The following is a 19,662-nucleotide window of genomic DNA, read 5'->3' on the forward strand; positions in this document are numbered from 1 at the left end:
CCCACCCCATCAAGTCCCACTGTCCCAGCACCCGGACCCCTCCAAACTCCCCTCCCAGCCCCTTCCCCCCCCCCACACACACACCTTTACCGGCATCCCCTGTAGATTCCCATTGCCCCTGCACCTGGAACCCTCCAACGAGCCTGTGTGCATTCAGATCTCCCACTGAGCTGCCTGCACCCAGATTGCCCCACACAGAAACCTCTCACCCCACATCTGGATCCCCCCCACAAGCCCCTCCACACTTGGATCCTGCTGGGCTGAGCCTGCCCATGCACATCTGGTGCACCTGGCACAAAGGGGCAGGGCCCCTGAATGTTTTTGGGTCAGGCTCAGCCCTTGCAGTGTCAGGGTCAGATGCAGCGTCACTGCCAAGTCTCTATACTGAGGAGGTGGGGGCTTCAGGGTGATCTCCCACCTCAATGCAGCCAGTGGCCTGTGCTCCCCACTGCCATGCTGGAGCCAGTTATTTATTGACAAGTAAAATTTGCAGAATTTTAAAATATTGTGCGCATAATTTTTAGGCACAGAATTCCCTCAGGAGTACAGAGTGCAATGTTCTTGTCGGTCAAAACCCTAATGGGGAAAAGTTGTCTTAAGTAAATTGTATTCTATTTTGTTTATTTTGCTTTATACTACGTTTTGCTAGTTTTAAATTAGTAAAAAAAAAATTGTTCTGAGTTATTCTTTGCTAATTGTATTAATAATTGTTCTTAAATGAACAAAAGTTTTGTGGCTATAATTATTGCCATAATTATTGCCTTATTTACTGGTTGGTATGTAAGTAAAAAATGTATGGTAATTAATTAAAAAAAGACTGCTGGGCTAAATGGTCAAGAAGGGAGTGAAGGAGTTGAGAGGCACAAACTTTATTATCAGAATCACCCAGATGGCAAATTGACAACCCTAAAGAAAAGGTATACACCCTAAAAACAAAATGAAAAATAAAGCCAAAGGAAAAAAAAAAGACCCCCAAAAAAACCCAGCAGCAAATAGTCCCAGTAACGACTCAAATAATGCTAATTAAAAGCAACCTTAACTACCTCATAATTAACAGCTCTGGTGTAACACAGCAAGGTCCAAACACTTGTATAAAAACTTCTTACTATAAAGAAAAGGGTGTATTGCCATGGGACTTTGGGTTTGTTCTAAATCAACATCAAAGCTTCAAACGCGTTCGACAAAGGCCCAGCTCCCCTCCTTCGTGTGGAGTTTCAGCTGGCCACTGTAACTAACCAAGCAACACTAAAAACTGGTAACTATACAATCCAGCTGCAAAAGTGTGTGTGTATGAGAGAATCAAAGCATATGCTGATTTTAATGCGTAAAAGTGTATTGCCTTATCCCCTTTTAAAAAACTTGTGTGCTTCTTATAACATCTTCTAACATTCTGAATCGCCATTTTCCACATGACAACAGCGAATAACTGTCTCAGAATAACTACAGCTGTATCTGTTGCAACTACACCAAATTTGTTATTCATTTGTGCTCTATAAGTACACAAAAGTGGTTTAAAAAGCAAAGTGTCACATAATTAATCCAAATTTTAAAGGTTTACATAAAAAGCACATTTAAAGAAAAGCTGTAATAAAACTATGGATTCCAACCTAATTTTAATAATTGCTACGTTTAACAGGTATTTGAATTGCAAATGAAATACAGCACTTACAAATTAATTTGAAATTAAACTTTGGTTTTATTTTGGCTAAATTATAAAAACAATATACTGGAAATCTACAATGATTTGTAGTATTTATATTTATAAGCCCTTTTGAGACTATATCTTTTTCTGTTCTGTAAAGAACTCTATTCATTTGCAGTCTTTTTAAAAATACTAATACTAACATAGAGGCCAACAGCCTAGAAGGGTTCAAAATTCCAAAAAGGATTAGATATTTATATAAATACTGAGAATATATTCACTGTCAAATTAGAAGGGATTATTTTTTTAAAAGTACTCAAAAAAAACCACACAACTTTAGAGCAATTTAGACCTTTAATACTTCAGGACATAAGCCTACCTCTAACTGAGGGGATTAATAAGAAATTTCCTGTTAACAATTTGTTTCATAGTTGCCCACTTCATAGTTCTTGCACATCTGCTAACAGCTGCTGTCACTTGGAGAACACTGGCCTACCTAAACCACTGGTTTGGTTAAATAAAGCAACTCCTAAGTTCATACGGTCACTCTCTAAAGGAAGATTGGCACAGAACCTTTGATAAGGAAATGGGGTTTGATAACATTAATTTCTAGCTAATATATATCATTTTTCACTTGCAGACTCCCATTTCTATTTTACAGACGTGACTTCATTTTCACCAGGAAACCATTCTTCAAAGGGCTATGCCGACCCCTTGCTTTCAACCCCTTGTATGACTTTGAGACATCTTAACAAAAAAGGTTGCAAGAAACAAATACCAGTATCCCAGAACACCTGGAGCACGAACACCGGTGCCCTGCGCGCTGTGTGCGCGCGCCTCACCCCTGTGTTTTTTCCTACCCTTCCCTTATACAAGGGATCTCGGGCACCTGTCCTGGGGGTTTACTAGGCGCCCCTTCCCGCGGAGAGCTGCTCTGTCGACCCACTAACGCTGGCCGTTCACCCGCCTTCACCCTCCCAATTTGGGAATATCAACAGCGGGCGAAACGCTCCACCCCAGCGCCTACTCCTGCTTCCCTCGGCAGCTCCCGGGCCTCTCCTCACCCAGGGAGTGGCGAAGGCAGAAGAGGCCTCCGCCCGCAGAAAGGCTCCACACGCAGCCTTAAGCAGACGGGCGGCTCTCGGTGCCTCCTGCTGAAGCAAGGCCGCCGGGAGGGGCAAACCTTAAGCGAGTGTGAAAGGTGTACGGCTAGGCAGCTGCCCAGCGGCCCTCCCCAATTGAGTCCCTGCCTGCGGCGCGGAGCAGTGGCGCAGCACGGGACTCTCGGCGGAGACGCGGCTGTTGTTGCTCAAGCGGGGTCTGGCCCTACCTGCGCGCGTGAGCCGCGGGCCTGGGCGCAGCAGGTTCCGCAATCTGTCTGCGGCCGGCTCTGTTTCTCCTCAGGCAGCTGATTTCCCTCGAACTCAGCCCCTCCCTGGTAGGATTCCTGTCAGGACAGCATCGCTAAGACCCGGATGGAGCCGCTCTTCCTTCCCTTCCCTTCCCACAGTGACCAGGCTCCGAGGCCCCGGATGGAACCGCCCCGCCTATCCTACCCCAGGGGCCAGCGACCGCGGATGTAGTTCCCCGCTTCAGCAGCCCTGACAGCGGCGAGCCAGGGAGGAACATTAGGACCCGGATAAAGTTCTCCGTCGCTCCTCCCATTAGTCCATTCTCCAAGCACCCGGATGGCGCGCTCCCGTCAGGCACAGCGGCGGAGAACCCGGATCCCCCTCAGCCGAGAGGCTGAGGCCTCTTCCGTGACTGCTATTAGTATCCCGGATGTGCTCTCTCTTCTCCTTTTCCGTCCGGGCCGAGCCCGCCCCCACTTCACCATAGAGATGACAGCGTGGGCCGCGGAGCCTGCTGGGAAGGAAGCGGCGGCGTGCGTGGGGGCGTGCAGACAGCCTCAGCCGGCGGCTGGTGGCAGCGGCTGCTCCTTGAGAGCCTGTGAACCGCCACCATGTCGGGAGGAGGCAGCGCCGGGGAGTGGTGCCTGATGGAGAGCGACCCGGGCGTCTTCACTGAGCTCATCAAGGGCTTTGGTGAGGGGCCGAGCGGGACCCGGGCAGGGGACTGGGACCGGCGTCTGGGCGGGTGGCGGGCGGGCACTTTTGAGGCCTGCAACTGTCCTTCCGCCTCTTGCGGGAGGGGGGTGGCTCGTCGCTTCGGGACCTTCCTGAACTTCGTCCCTAGTTTCTTCAGCGGCGTTGCTGGGGTGCGACACCCCCTCCCTCCAGCAGATGAGACGGGCTGAGACGGCAGTTTTGCTCTAGTGGGATCAGACACAGATGCCCAAATCCCCGCGAGCCAGACATCCCCCTCCGCTGGAAGGGCGCAGTGCCCAGCACCTGCTCAGCTTCTGCAGGGCTAGCTCTTCGCAGGGGAAGCCACAGCCCGCTCTTCTGTTCCTACGCTTCAGCCTGCCTCGACCCATCCCAGTCTGCAGCACGGTTCAGCTCCCCCGAAACCCAGTCGGGTCCCATTTGTGCTTGAAAATGGGACTACATGGTTGTTAGGAGGAGGCTTCGGCCCTCAAGCACTGAACTGATGCTGTTTCTTGTCCTCATGTTCAGTAACTGTAGTGACCCCCTGCCCAGGGTGTACATATTAGCATTTTGAGAGTAACTTAAAAAAAAATCCTGAATGAATACAGTTGTACAGAGGTTTGCATGAGCATGTGCCTGCTGATCTGTGAGAGATTTCTTCTATCTCAGTATGTACAACATGTTGCATTTAAGATGTAATACTTACATAGCACACTTGCATTTTCCAAGCACTTTATAAATGGTAACTAGTACTCAGAAAACTTGTGTGAAGTAGGTAAATAATATCTTAATTTTACAAATTTGGATACTGATTTACAGAGGGCCAAGTTCTGTCTTGATTTACACCAAATACAATGCAATTGGAACTATTGGGATTTTATGGATTGTAAATCAACATAGAATTTGGCCCAAAGAAGCTAAAATGCGTATCCAGTTCCACATAGTAGATTAGAGTCCTTTACTAGACTATCTTGATTTATAGTTCCAAGCATGTTTCTTACCTGCTCCATCTTTTTTCCCCTCACTTATCTGACCCATGAATAAGTCTGACTTTTTTTACACCAGGGCTTGCAAAAATGCCTTAGTAGTGACATTGGCGTGGGCACTTAAGCCATCCATTTTTGCAAGCCATAATTTTTTTCTTTTTTTAAAATAAAAAGTTTCCATCCTTCATGGCTGTGAAGATGAAATGTGAATTGTAAACTGTTGTAGTGCTCCTATTCTGGAGTCTTCAGACACAGGTCCAGTGTGTCTACTTTTACTTGCAGCTTTGTGAAGCAGCACAACCCAAATGAGTTTAACAAGTTTCTGGGCAGTAAAACTATTGCTGTTGAGAATCATTTGGGCAGCACTGAATTTGTCAAATCATATTAATTTCATGCTGCTGCTGTTTATGGAAGCTAAGGGGCAGGCACTGTAATTATTCACAATTTTGGAGGGAGGCGGGCGAGGTGGGAGCATGGTAGAATAGCGGAGACTTTCCTGCAGTCCAGAAAGCCTAAGAGGGGTAAAATAGCGGAGATTTGATCCTACTCTTTAGGAGGCTGTATCTTCCAGAAAGAGGAAGAATTCTAGAGGGATGTGGAGCTAAGCTTTATCACATGAACTAGCCAGAAGCTGATATGAAGTTCCCCCTTCCAAGATGCTCAGACACCTTCTTGAAAGAAATGTCAGCATACTTCCCAGCAGGTGTTGATTGCAGGATGGGCTGAATTTCTCACCAAGGATTTGCCCCTGTACTTCACCAGCAAAGCCTGCCCCACTCCCATCCTTTGTATCTACATCTGGCTAGTAGATCTAATTTTCCAGCTTGTACATCTCTGGAAAACTTCTCTAACTCTGTTTTACATAGTCTTATTCAATAAACTCATGTGATGGCTAACTTAATTTCTTCTGTAGGTAATGAGGAAGGAATTAATATAATTTGACAATTGGATGATGCAAAGGACTGGTAATGGGATAAAAAGTGTTTTTATTTTTACATTTGTGTCAGTGTCAAATTTGATCAGTTTAAATGATCAAATTTGAAAGCCATTCAGTTGCGTGAATTGTACTGGCTGTGTGTCTGATATGTAGAGCAAGAGCATTATCAAACTGTGCGTCTGCAACCTCCTCCCCTAGGGATAATTTGACAATTTGTCTTCTATGGAACCTGTTCCTTATTCACTCTTCCAGACTCCCACTGAAATAGGCTTAGATCCTCAGATGCTACAAACATCCATCAATAAACATTCTGTCAATTCTTGGAGGATTTTTTTTTTTGAGAGAGGAACCCAAAGCTTCACTGGAAGCCTGAGGATTGAAACAAAAGACTGAGATACATCTGAGGACTGGTCTTGATTCGTTGAATGTTGTACTATGTTATGAAAAAAAGATTGCTTCTCTCTTAAAAGGCCTGGTTAAAAGGCTACCTCTTAATTGGCGCTGTTGTTGGCAGTATTCTCAGTGAAGTGAAAAACTGAAAATGAACTATGAAGCCTGAACCATCCTCATTCCTAGAGATGGTCCTACCAGGTCAAAGCTGAGGCATATTGGCAAGCTGTGCAGGAAGCTTGTACTGATACTTGGTTTATGGGCAAATTGAGGACTTTAGTCTCCAGGATTGCCTAGCTTGCTCCCTTTCACGAGTACTAGCCTGATATTTACAAAAACTATTTATTTGTGTAGTACAGACACTCCCCGACTTGCACAAAATTTGAGTTAAGCAAGGCATTCAGCAACGTATCTCTGACCAATCCTCCCTCCACCCCCCCAAACCCTCCTATTTCTAGCTTACGGAACTTTTTCCATAAACTCGGATTTTCATACGTCAGGTTTACGTAACTCGGGGAGCGTCTGTAGTTAAATCTGAATGAATATTAATTCAAATTAATGTTTATGTAGTGTTTTACATGCTTTTACCTACATACAGTATCTTAAAATTGCTGTCAGTCACAAAGTGAAGATTAGTGGCATTATGAGATTCTTGTGGTTCTCCATTAAAATATTTGACTTTTTTATTCAGTCAACAGTGGTTTCTCTTTATAAAATTACGCAAACTGAACTAAACAATTTTTTTTCTCTAATCTTTCATCCATATCAGTCATAGGCTTTTTTTCTTCTTAAGTCTGGGCTTAGTTATAAGTAAGTTTCTTTAAGTGTGTGGTGTGTTTTTTGGTTTTTGTTGTTGTTTTATTTCCCCTCTCCAAGGTAGGATAGTTAAAACTATATCTTTGCTTTTCCAGGTTGCAGGGGAGCACAAGTTGAAGAAATATGGAGTCTGGAGCCAGAGAACTTTGAAAAATTAAAGTAAGCTATTGGATCTACAAAAGCAGTCTCCTTAGATAAGATTTGCTTAGTCTAAGTTCTTTGTAAAATCACTGAAGATGCATTGTATTGCTACTTGTCCGATATACTGTATTGCTTTTGGTTTCTATAGCAATTTGCCAGGATTTTAAGCCCTCGTTATACAATACATTCAAGTTAGTGAACTTTCAGATGTGCTTTTTGTTGTTTAAACTAGCTTCCCTCTTTATGGGAAGTGACCTAGACCAATGGCTAGAGCATAGGACTAGGAATTAATCAGCATTGCTATTGACTGACTTGCCCAATAGGAACACACAGTAAATTGCTCTATTCCTTGGGTTTTTGCAGTGATATTTAAAGTATCTACCACCTTAAATTAATTTATTGCACTTGTGCACAACTACAGCCTCTTTCTTGTTAATCTCTCTCCTGTCAACACTAATTTTGTTGTCATTCTGCATATCTGATCAAGAGCATTGTATTTGTTCATGTATAGTACCTTAAAAGAAAAGTATCACCTAATCTTCTACTTCACTCCTGTGCAAATATTCTACTCTATAATCTTCTAGAAAATAGGACAAGAAGTACAGAATGTACGGTCTCAACAGCTATCTGACTAAAGCTTCTTAGGTTAGCAATGTATTTGAACTAGAGGCCCTCAAACATAACTTGCCCTGTCTACAATAGGCATTTTTAAAACCTCTTGGTTATCACATTTTAAAAGCACTAGGAAAAAATTCTGTCAAAACTCTTAAAAAGCATCTTCTCTTATGTCTGAAGTAGTGAATATGACGCCAATGCATATGAACATGCACTCTTGACTGTGTTTCATTTCATAGAAGATTAGGGTTGAAAGAGACCTCTGGAGGTCATCTAGTCCAGCCTCTTGCTCAAAGCAGGACCAACCCCAACTACATCATCCAAGCCAGGGCTTTGTCAAGCCAAGCCTTAAAAACCTCTAAGGATGAAGATTCCACCACCTCCCTACGTAACCCATTCCAGTGCTTCACCACCCTCCTAGTGAAATAGTTTTTCCTACTATTCAACCTAGACCTCCCTCACTGCAACTTGAGACCATTGCTTCTTGTTCTGTCATCTCCCACCACTGAACAGCCTAGCTCCATCCTCTTTGGAACCCTCCTTCATATAGTTGAAGGCTGCTATAAAATCCCCTCTCACTCTTCTCTTCTGCAGACTAAATAAGTCCAGTTCCCTCAGCCTGTCCTCGTAAGTCATGTGTCCGAGCACCGTAATCATTTTCGTTGCCCTCCGCTGGATTCTCTCCAGTTTGTTCATATCCTTTCTGTAGTGGGAGGCCAAAAACAATGCAATGCTCCAGATATGGCCTCACCAGTGCCAAATAGAGGGGAATAATCACTTCCTTCGATCTGCAGGCAATGTTCCTGCTAATGCATCCCAATATGCAGTTAGCCTTCTTGGCAACAAGGGCACATTGTTGACTCTATAGTTGTTGTTGGCCTTTGTTTTATAGCTGACCCTAAATTCAGATTACTATGATGGGGGAAAATTTTGTGCTAATGCATTTTTAAAAGATTTCCTAAAACATTTTTAGAAGGACTCGTTTCCTCTACAAACGTTATTTATCACTGTTATGGTAATACCTAGAGGCCGCAACTGAGATCAGTGTCCCATTGTGCTGGATAATTTATAAACATTGTAAGAGACAGTCCATCTTGTGAAAGACATAAAACCTAAATAGACCAGAAAAACAAATGATGGAGAGAGAGAAAGAATTACCTTCATTTTACAGATTGAGAACTCATGAAATCTTCACGGGAGCTTAGCTTTATGGATTTTTCCTTTTGAACCCAGCAGGATTACCAAATTTATAGTTTCAGTGCTTATCAATGCTTGGATAATGAATCTGATATTAGTTTCCAAAGAAAGTGTTACTAATAGCATTACTGATGAAATCGCCAGATGCATCATGCAGGGAAATATATAGTTCCTGTGTGGGTGGTGATGGTGTGGGGAGGAACAGGGTCTAAGGTTAATATGTACTGGATTTCTTTAACTTCTAAATGTGTATTAGAGCTGAAGCAAACTGGCACTTAAAGTACAGTTTACCAAGTGATCAGCGAGTCAAATTTTGACTTTTCAACAGTGCTAGTTGAGTACTAACTCCACCTGGAATTGTGGGTGGCATCTCTGAAAATTTTTAATCATTCAAAGTTAGAGGTTACATCTGGGAGTCTGAGCCTAACTGACAATATTTAGAAAGGAAGAATTAACTGAGTTGCCTTATCAGATGATGATACACTTAGATTAAAAATAGTTTGCATAGTTCTTCATCACACTTTTTCTGCTTTGACATTTTATTTTATAGACCGGTTCATGGGCTGATCTTCCTCTTCAAGTGGCAGCCAGGAGAAGAGCCAGCAGGCTCTGTTGTTCAGGATTCCAGACTAGACACACTATTTTTTGCTAAACAGGTACAGTATTTTCAGTGACTTCCTTAGGTGCCCCACGTGCACGAGGTATGTTTAGTCAGACAAAATCTTGCCAAAAAAGTAACATTCTGTTGGAAGAAGGAGCTGAAGAGTAAATGAAAATGATGCTTTTAAAACTTCCTTTCAGTGGCGTAAAGGATTATTTTCAATGTGTGTGTTTTTGTTTTGTTCGTTTTTTTTTTTTTTCTTTAAATCTTCATGAGTCAATGATATTTTGAAACCACTTTCAACAAAAGATCATGGGGGAAAAAAAATTTCACTCCATCAAAGTAGAGCTGCTATCACTATATTTCTCAAATACTCTTTGTTATAGGAAATGTTCACATTCTAGAGCCATATTTACCTGTTTTCCGTACAAACTTAATCTGAAAATATTCCTTCAATTATTTATATCTGAAATACATAAGGTTTGAAACAAGTGATTGAAAATGTTGTTTATGTTAATGAAATCCATCTTATCTCATTAGATATAATGCACTAATACAGAATTCTTGTACACCTCTACCCTGCTATAATGTGGTCGTGGGGAGCCAAAAATCCCTACCACGCTATAGCTGAAACACTGTTATATCGGGGTAGGGGCGGCAAGGCTCCGGCGGTGATTTAAAGGGCTCCAGCCACTGCGGGGAGCCCCAGACCCTTTAAATCGCCAGTGGGGCCCCGCTGCTACAGCCCTGGGGTAGAGGCAGCAGGGCTCCAGCAGTGATTTAAAGGGCCTGGGGCTCCCCGCAGCAGCCGGAGCCCCGGACCCTTTAAAGTGCCGCCGGAGCCCCGCTGCTACCGCGCTATATGCGAACCCGTGTTATATCAGGTCGCGTTATAGCGGGGTAGAGGTATATTTTTGCTTTGGCAGGCAGATCAATGTATATTACTAGTGACTTAGAAAAGCAAGAAAGAGTAACCAGATCAAATGTAAATTTTCTAACCAACAGAAGTTAGTTCAGTAGTAGGGTTTTTTTTGTTTTTGTTTTTTAATGCATATAGGTATGTATGACAGGCTACAGCTGGCCTTTGTGGCTTCTTACAGGAGGCCCTGTGTCTGCCAACACCCCACCCCAGGAAAGGGGCAGCAAAGGTGGGTCCTCCAGGCCTGCCTAAAGAGGCTCCACAGAAGCAGCCAATCAGACCAGGAGGCTCAAATAAAAGAAGCTGTATTGCCTTAGCAGATTAGTTTTTGGCTGGGACCAGAGGGGCAAAGAAGGGTGCTCCCTTCTCTCTGGCCAAAGGAGCTCAAGGGACAAGTAGAGCTTGGTTCTGGCTTCATTTGGTCAAGCTCGGGGAGAGAGGATCTGAGAACTTAACCCTAAGTAAGGGGCAAAGATAAAGGGGCCAGGTAGAAAGAGGCCCAGGGAAGTAGCAGCAATTAATCAAAGTGAGCAGTACATGGCAGATATTTATAGTGTTCCTGAGTTGAAACCAGGAGTGGGGGAGCTGGGATTCCTCCACTGGCAAAGTGGTGCAAACCCCAAGAATGGGACAAGGCTTGTTTGGAGGCCAAGCAAAGGGCTGAATTAAAGGGCCCAGGGCTGGGACTGAAGATCCTGGTGAGGGCAGATAGACAGTTTTGGTTGGACTTCTGTTACCCTGGAAGGAGTTCGTTTTGATTGTATGACTGGGCAGAGGGCTGAGCCACTGAAGATCAACCAAGCAGAGTTGACAACCTACAGGAGATGCCAGGAGTGGGAAAGGACTGCGGTAGCATACCCAGCTGCTAGCAGGCACTCGAGCTGAGTTTTCCCCCTCCATCACAACTTGGTATCACAGGTGGGGTTACAAGACTCCCTTCCCGTCAAGGAGCGATGTCAGCGCAGTGATGCTTACTCCTGTCTCTAGTGCATGAGGTCTGATATCCCATCTGAAGCTTGAAAGGGAGCTTGGAAGCCATGACGTCATCCAAATAAACCTGGGTGTCGCAGGTGCCAAAAGGAAAGAAGGCAGATGGCCCACTAAGTAGATGCATCTACTGTGTGCTTGAAGGGAATGCAAGTTCAGTTTGCCCCTGGAGTAACACAGACAAGATGGATTATTGGCAGGTACAGAGTACTGAGATGCCAGGGAAGGTCAAAGTCACAAACGATGCCTTCCCTCAGATGCCAGAGGCTGTGGTGGCTGCTAAATAGACTGATAAAACATGGTTTGGGGCCAAGAAAAGTGAAGGCTGAGGGGAAATGTGTGAAGTGTATCAGCAGTTCAGTGAGGCTCACCGAGAGTAGCGGAAGGTGTGATTTGAACTGCCACAACAACTAGACAGGCTAGAGGAGCAGCAGCAGTACCTGTTATAGATCCTGCAGGAAAGAAACAGCAATGTCTTCAAGCACTGGGTAGACAAGAGTGATCCAGTGGGCCTGAGACCTGTCTGAGGAGATGTTATGGTTGTGGATGCTGCTTGCCATTGAGTGAACTGGGGTGGGAAAAGACTGAGTTGTTGGGGTGAGCAGTGGGAAGAACCACAAACTCTGCTAGTGGCAGGGAGGTGGACAAGACTTAATTGTCTTTGGGTTGGAGAGATGGGCACATAAAAAAGGTTTTGCCCTTTTGAAGATGGACTTGCTGCAGGAAGAGATGCAGGAGCCCCAAGAATAGGCAAGATAAGAAGAAGGTGTCTGATGGCACAAATGCCTCTGAGCTAGGTTCATCAGAACTGGACCTGGAAACAATGTATACAACTGGTCGGCAAACCTATCCAGTGGAGGATGAAGGAGTGTGGAATGAAACAACTATGATCACTGATGCACATCTTGCTGAGGTGTCAGTGTACACAGACATGCCCCATGGGGGCTATGAGGTGACAGCAAACAGTCCACAAGGGCAACCTGGTGCCATGAGGCAGACTCTACTGGCAGTCCTAAGTAAACCTGAGTTGTTGGATGTCTTTCTGAGGAGATGAGACCAAGGCTTCTGAAAACAGCTCAGCCTTGAGAGGAGAGAATGTGAGAAGCCTTCTCTCCTTGCCAGAGACGTATAGTAGAGAACTTGATGCTATGAAAGAAGCTAGATGGAAGGCTCTGGAGGAAAAGGAGCCTGAGTTGCAGAAGCTCTTCAGGCAGAGGTGCCTGAGAGAAGACCTTGACCAAGCAGGCCACCTGATTAATCAAGGCAAGGACCACAAAAGCTCTCCAGACAGAAGCCTGAGACAGAAGACTCTACCCAGGGCCGGCTCCAGGCACCAGCCCAGCAAGCAGGGAGAAGGGGCCGCATGTCGGGCTGTTCAGCTGCAATTTGTCGGTGGGTCCCTCTCAGAGGGAAGCACCTGTTGCCGAATTCCCACCGAAGAAGAAAGCGGCGCAGTGGAGCTGCCGCCGATCGCAATTGCGATCGTGGCTTTCTTTCCCCCCACCCCCACCCCGCCACCCACTTGGGGCGGCAAAAACCCTGGAGCCGGTCCTGACTCTACCAACCAGGGCAGGGACTAATAACAGCTCTCCATAGAGAGGGGCCTGGGAGAGAATACCTTGAGGAAGAAGGGCAAAGACTGCATAGGAGAGAACACTGCCTTCAGACAGGACCACCACCCCAAATTCTTTCTGTGGGGGGAGGTATGTAATTGGGTATACCTGGCCTTCATGGCTCCATACAGGAGGTCCAACAGTTCTTCTACACCCTGCTGCAGGAAAGGAGTGACAAAGGTGGATCTTCCTGGCTTGCCTAGAGAGGTTGCACAGAAGCAGCCAATTGGAGCCCAGGAGGCTCAGATAAAAATAATTGTATGGCTTTAGCAGGTCAGTTCTTGGCTGGGGCCAAAGGACCTGAGAACTGCACCCCAAATGTAAGCGGTGAAGATAAAGAGGCCAGGTAGGAGGAGGTCCAAGGTAGTAGCAGCAATGAATTGAAGTGAGCAGTATATGGCTGCTGTTTATAGGGTTCCTGGGTTGGAACTTGGAGTAGTGGGTGGGCCCAGGTTCCCCCACTGGCCAAGTGATGTGAACCTCAAGAAGGAAACAAGGCATGTTTGGAGGCCTGAGCAAAGAACTGAGATTAAAGTGCCCAAAGCTGGGACTGAAGACCCAGATGAGGACAGACATAGTTTTGGTAGCACTTTTGTTACCCTAGAAGAGACTGTGCCACTGAAGACCCACCAAGCAAGGCTGACAAACCTACAGGTTACACTAAGACTAGGAAGAGGACTATGGTACTGCACCCAGCTGCTAGGATGTTCATAAGAGGTGAGCCCCACCCATCATACCTTGCCTCTCAAAGATAGAGGTATAGCATTCAGTTTAAACCAAATATTCATCCTTTCCACAAAATTTATATTATGTTCCTATTTGTCCTTGTAAAGATCTGAAATCTTGCAAATCTTGAAACAGAACTTATAGAAATGTATCATAAGTAGAACACTGCTATTTTTGTTGTTTGTTTTTGTATCTGTTATAAATTGAGACCATTATCACACATTTGCATTTTAGGAAGTTGAGAGGTATCCACATAGATTTATCCACAAATAGAAATGTGGGAGATAAAAAAGCATACTTAACCCCTCTAACTATCATGGCTCCTCTATATCTGTGCTTCTGTCATATGCTGATGAAAATTCATCAATGCTTTGTTCTTATCCCACTGTCTTCCTTTTTCACTCCTCTTTTGCCCTGCTCTAGAGGCCCTCATTCCTTGGCCTTTCCTAATCCCACTTTCTTCATTTTTCTCTGCAGTCTCTTGAGTCCTATCAAACAAGAAGCCTAAGATCCAGTTGTGGTCTTGTAATGCAGTGAGATAGCTGACAGTTCAGCTAGTGTCTGTATGAATGGTTGGTTGCATATTCATTATTCTGGGTTCTGCTTTCTACCATAATCAAACATTCTGTTGCTTCTTAAATATTCTAGACCACTTGTGTGTTCCTCTGCTTTACGCTTGCTCATGTCTTTTCTCTTTCTCCATTAGGCTCGTTTCTGAAGCATTGCACTTGGTGTTTAACAACTTGTTTTATTTGATTATGTTTAAAGGAGCCTATTAGAATTGACCTATAGAATGCAAATACAGAGACTAAGCTCAAATAACATTACATTTCTAAATGGAAAAAGCTAGGAAACCTCAAAGCAAATGGTGAAAGAGTGTTTAATTTCCAAGGCTTTTGGTAGTCTCTGAACCCTGAAAGTATAGCTTGTCTGTGTAATGGGAGAAAGGGAAATCGGCTTTTTTGGACACCCTCTTACAGACAGTAATGACTGCTCTGAAGTGTCTGGCATATTGTATTTCTTTTAAATGGTGAGAAGTAGCTAATGTGCACTTGTAACTGCTCTTAAAGTAGTAGTGCATGATTTTGCCACATGATGGCACCAAATATTTGAAAAATGACCTGCTGGGGGGTGAGGAGAAGGGAAAAGGAGGGTACCTTTTTGCTTCTTTGACCTTGTCCATATTAGACAAGTGCAGCAGCCTAACTAAATCAAAGCACTTGATGAAATAAGGATGCCTAAAAGAGTTCTCTTGCTTGTTTTATACATTAGAAATTCACATTTGTCTATACTGAAGGATTTAGTGTGACTAGAGAACAAGTAAAATTATGGCTTATAGGAGCGTGAAAGCTGGTCATTAAGAGGGGAAGAGTGTTGGGTTTTCTTGTTTGTTTGTTGTGTGTTTGTTTGTTTCATTTTTTTAAATGAGACTGTTAAATAGGTATTTTTAAACTTTTAGTGATTAAAATTTAGGGGAAAATAAACCTGCGTTAAAGAATCAGCCACATCAATTGTGGTCTGAGAGCTACCCAACAAGTCCTCCAGCAAAACAAGGGATGACCAGGGCTGTTTCTTGTAAGAAATGGGGGGCAAGGGGCAGTAAAACTTTCTTTATACATCATAAAGAAGCAAAAAGGGGTATAAGCCTAGTTTGGGGTGTTTTTTTTTTTTTCCTTTGCAGGTCATCTTCAGAACAGATTGCTATTTTATAAAGTTTTTCCACTGCTGCTTTTTTTGTAAAGAACAGATGAATAAAATACCTTTTTTGTATGTAATCCACCATAGTGTAAGGGAGAGTGAGCAGATCTTCTGTCTGGGCAAGCAAACTTTTCTGGTAATTGTGTAAGACTGAAGTAAGCCAATGAAGTAGTAAACATTGGGGATTGGTGGTGTCAGTTTGCATAGTCTCTTTTAAAAATAATTAATAATACAGTGGGAGTTCCAAACATCTTGAGGATCCCCCAACTCTTTTGCTCTCAAAACACAAATTTTTAGCCATCCTCCTTCCATATGTTCCTTCTCTTAAAAAAAAAAAAAAAAAAAAAAAAATTACAATCTAGATCGAGATCTTGTACTCTGTTAACTTCTGTGCTGAAAACTTTTTTATAATGTAATGGTAAATCTTTATAAGACTAAGTGTGTATATATCCTTGTATGATAGTACTATAATATGGGGACAAAATGAAGGTATTCTCAGTGCTACAATTCAATTTGTACCTAAGTTTCCATACATCTTAAAACTTTAAAAAAAAAAATTTCTCAACGTAAACTTTACATGAAAAGATCATAACTCTGAAACAGTGTTTTATTGTAAAATTTAAATACCTCACATGACAATGGAACAATCTAAAAACAAGCTTTGAATGCATCTGAGCGCTTTTAAAGCACATGAATATGTACCGTAGTTGTGGGTTAGTAACTGAAATCTAACAACTACTGTGTATTACAGGTTAGAGCTTGAGTATTTTGAAAAATAAATTGAATGATAGTATGTTTAATATGCATGCTTATTAACTTTTTATTATCTTGGTCAGTTTTATATGTACTCATGTTAAATTTGGCCTCCCTGTTATGCCTAGGTATGATATGGTCCTCTATTTGGGGCCTCAGAACTCTGGATGATCTTACATGCCATTTGAGCTAGGATACCTAGGCACAATGAGGTGAGTTAAGGATACGATTTCAGCCTTAACTCTGAATGTCTTAACGTCTGTGTGTTGTTAAACCAGACCCTTAATTTTATTTTCCACACACAGTGGTTACATGTGTTAATGCTGCCACTAAAGTATTCAATAATCATTAATGTTGCAAACCACTGTTTGCCAAGGAACAATTGCTTATGGCTTAGCACAAGAAGTAGACCCATCTCTCCAAGAACAACATTTGCACAAGTTGCCACTGTGGGTTGACACCTTTTATACTGGTTTTAATTTTTTTGTTGGGTCTCTTCAATATTTTACTAGCCAAGTATCAGTATGACATATGAATTTTTACTGGGTATTCATTCACTGTTTTGCAGTAGCATGATAGAACACTAACTAGGAACTAAGTACGTTGTACCTGGCGGGGGAGGAAAGGTCACATACAAAGAATGGATTTTTAGGCATAAGTGCATCCCAGTAATCTGGGGAGATTTGTTTTGTTCATTTAACACTCTCATTGATTTAAATTGGTTGAGGATCAAGCCTTCGTTTGCAGGTTTAGTAATGCTAAATTTGAGCATTGAGGTTGGCCCAATTTGAGAATTAACCTGGTTAATAGACGAATTAATTACGAAACATTTGCACCTCATGGCACATACAATATAGTCACGGTCATGGAGGGATTGTCTATAGTGGAGTATAACTAATATAGAGAATTTACGTTTGTTCTGAAAGGTAAAATTGTGCATGTGTTGAAAATAACAAGTTTTAGAACTCAAATCTACCCTATAGTAACATGGTTGCGTTTGGCTGCAGATCTGGTAAAATAATCTATTTTGTGGCATGCAGAAGTTTAGAAGATGAATCTACAAGATTCACAGTGATACAAACCCATGTATTATAATGCGAGACCCTCAGCCCTTATCCTCTTTGCTTCTCCAGAACTCTTTAAAAAAGAGAATAGCTGACCTACAAGACCAAGGTACTTCTCCCCCCATCCACAAGAAAGTGGATTGGAATACTGCATTGTAACGTATGTAGTGCTATACGTGACATCAACCAGAAACTCAAGCTGATGCACAAGACTGGTTCCCACTTATTAATGGTGAATATCACTGGGAGCATGTGACATGAGTGCTCTGGGATAGGCATTGACTGCATATTGGTTTCTGGGTGAACTTATGATGTTGGGTTTAAACGAGTAAAGCCAAAAGCTTTGTACTAGCTTATTTAAGATCGCTTTATGCCATACTGCTGCAGTATGGCATCAGCACAGATGCTTAAATAGAAGGGCAAATACTTGGGGAGACACCAGTAGAACCAAAGAAAAGACAAGGTGGGAGTGGGGTTAGGTAACCCAATCTTCCTTTTTGTTTCTGCTCTTGTATGTCTGGCTGTCATCTGAAGTGTCCATCTTGATCTTCAGTTACCATGTTGATTTCCCATCCAACCCCTTAGCCTCCCACCTCCATGTCCTCCTTTCCTTGTTTGACTTTCAGTCTTGGATCAGCTTTCCTAGTTACCAAAACAGCCATTTTGTCAAGCTTGTCTTCACTGTTCCTTTTCACCCTCTTCAAGTCCTTCTGTAATTTGTTTGACTTATGTCCCCTCCTCTGATTTATCAACTCAGTCATTGACTCCTTTGCCCCTCATTCCTGGTGCAAAGCCCATCCCACCACTCACAGCTCACTCCTAACATCCACATCCACTTGCTCAGCACCTCTGAAGAAAGGTCGATAATTATGGACCTTTCCTCCTGCAGTTCCTCTATCTTCCTGGTTAAGAAGAGCAACTTCTCCACTCTCAATTATCCTAGGCCTGCAATCCCATCTATATGCCACTATTTGGCTCTGTTGTAAAACCCTTCCATTGTTCTCCCACTACCTTGCTAACTTTTTCGAAAGAGATGTTCCCTTTCCCCTACTTCTCCATAGTCTCTGAAGTTTCTCACCCACTTTCCAGTTGCCCCCATCACCTCCTGTTTTGTGATTCCCTATCCCCCCACTTTTGTTTTTCTCCTTAATCTCTTGCTCTTCCCTTCAGTTTTTCATCTGATAATATATCTGCTGTGGTCTTCCCTCATTCTAAGGTCATACTCTAGACTTCATCTGTGTCTCCCTTCTCTCTGTCACCTAAAGTTCATATATATTCCATCTTCAGCTGTTACCTCAACTTCTCCCCTTCAGTCTGGCTTGTGACCTTTCCACTTTACTGCAACTGTTCTCACCAGTATCTACAAGTACCCTTCCTGGTCATTTCTCAGAGCTTCTATTCCAACTTCACCATCCTCAACATTGAGTGCATTCTACACGTCATGCAGTTTTTTTTTAAATCTTGTCCTTTCTTATCTTTCACAGCTGTGTGCTGTTTTTCACTTTCTGCCAGTCTCTTGATGCTTCTATTTCCCTTTCCCACTGTCTTAATTGAGGGACATGATGGTGTTCCCATGTGCTCCATCCCTTGGCTTCACTGTATAACTATGCATCTAGATGCTCTGTGTAAACATGTGTTACTGTCATTATTGTCTTAATTCTACTATTGCTTCCCATTGTCTTACACCCACTTATCTTATTTCAAAATTGACTCTACTTTCTTCAAAGCAAAGTCTGTCTTACATGCTTAGAACATTGGGACACCAATCTTAACAGGTGGCTTCTGGGCATTATAAATCAATTAATTATATCTGGCATGGTGTACAACATTAGAACAGCTGAGTCTTCTCAAAAAAGGGGTGATGTTTCAGGTTCTTTCTAGGTGAGGGGAGAAGGAAAATGAGAAGAGGGTTGAGGGAATCAAATAATATGTATTCAACAAGCTAAGAAATATCTGTCCATCTTGGCTTTGTCCTCCATACCAAGATGGCTGTATTTAATGTGTGTAACTTGTGAATTAGTCAAAATAACTTTTTGTCTTCCCCTTCCCTCCGACATTTTGAGGCATGTTGTAACACTGCACCTTTGTTAGAAGAGCCGTACAATTTTCAAGAGCATAATTCCATATTTTCCTTTAAATAGCAGCTCTAGATTAACTTTATTTCCTACATGCAAAGCTATGCATGCGCTTGAAGAGGGAAAAGGCTAAATATGTATTCTAACTCAGTAGTATAGATGCAGTCCAGTTTTCCAGTGACACACCTATTTTTGGACAACTGAATGATAAACTCCTATCATGGAGCAATGTACTGTTCACTACATAAAGTACAAATAGAGCACTTTCTAGCATCCTGGAATCTTGAGGATTTTGTTTTATTTTCCCCGATCTTGCCAAAGAGAAGGTGTCAGTCTGTTCTGACCTGCTTTGACTAGAAAACAGATGTTGTCTGTTCACTTTTTTTGTTGGAAGTGGTTTCATGTTTACAGCCCTGAAGTATATTTCAAATGCTTGATATATAATTAACCTTAC

At 42.9% G+C, this 19,662-nt stretch overlaps 2 protein-coding genes across 6 annotated transcripts in view; one reads left to right on the top strand and one right to left on the bottom strand.

The window, feature by feature from the left end:
* RO60 (Ro60, Y RNA binding protein) overlaps nt 1-3,337 on the bottom strand; it is a 30,736-nt gene extending 27,399 nt beyond the window's left edge. Inside the window, exon 1 of one of the 3 annotated variants that reach the window (XM_005306874.5) lies at nt 3,199-3,337. The gene's annotated coding sequence lies outside the window, so the exon portion shown is untranslated. Of the gene's footprint in view, nt 1-2,706; nt 2,844-2,972; nt 3,114-3,198 lie in introns of those variants that run through there. The other 2 variants (XM_005306873.4, XM_042840705.2) reach the window with 2 other exon arrangements.
* Nucleotides 3,338-3,464: 127 nt separating this feature from the next.
* UCHL5 (ubiquitin C-terminal hydrolase L5) overlaps nt 3,465-19,662 on the top strand; it is a 29,654-nt gene continuing 13,456 nt past the window's right edge. For 2 of the 3 annotated variants that reach the window (XM_005306875.5, XM_042840706.2), the window contains exons 1-3: nt 3,465-3,687; nt 6,915-6,978; nt 9,323-9,428. In XM_005306875.5, coding sequence (XP_005306932.1) covers nt 3,606-3,687; nt 6,915-6,978; nt 9,323-9,428 — 252 coding nt within the window. In that variant the 5' untranslated portion in view covers nt 3,465-3,605. Of the gene's footprint in view, nt 3,688-6,914; nt 6,979-9,322; nt 9,429-16,197; nt 16,282-19,662 lie in introns of all 3 variants that reach the window. The other variant, XM_065554435.1, reaches the window with a different exon arrangement.

Source organism: Chrysemys picta, chromosome 8 (genome assembly GCF_011386835.1).
Source record: "Chrysemys picta bellii isolate R12L10 chromosome 8, ASM1138683v2, whole genome shotgun sequence".
Lineage (NCBI taxonomy): Eukaryota > Metazoa > Chordata > Testudines > Emydidae > Chrysemys > Chrysemys picta.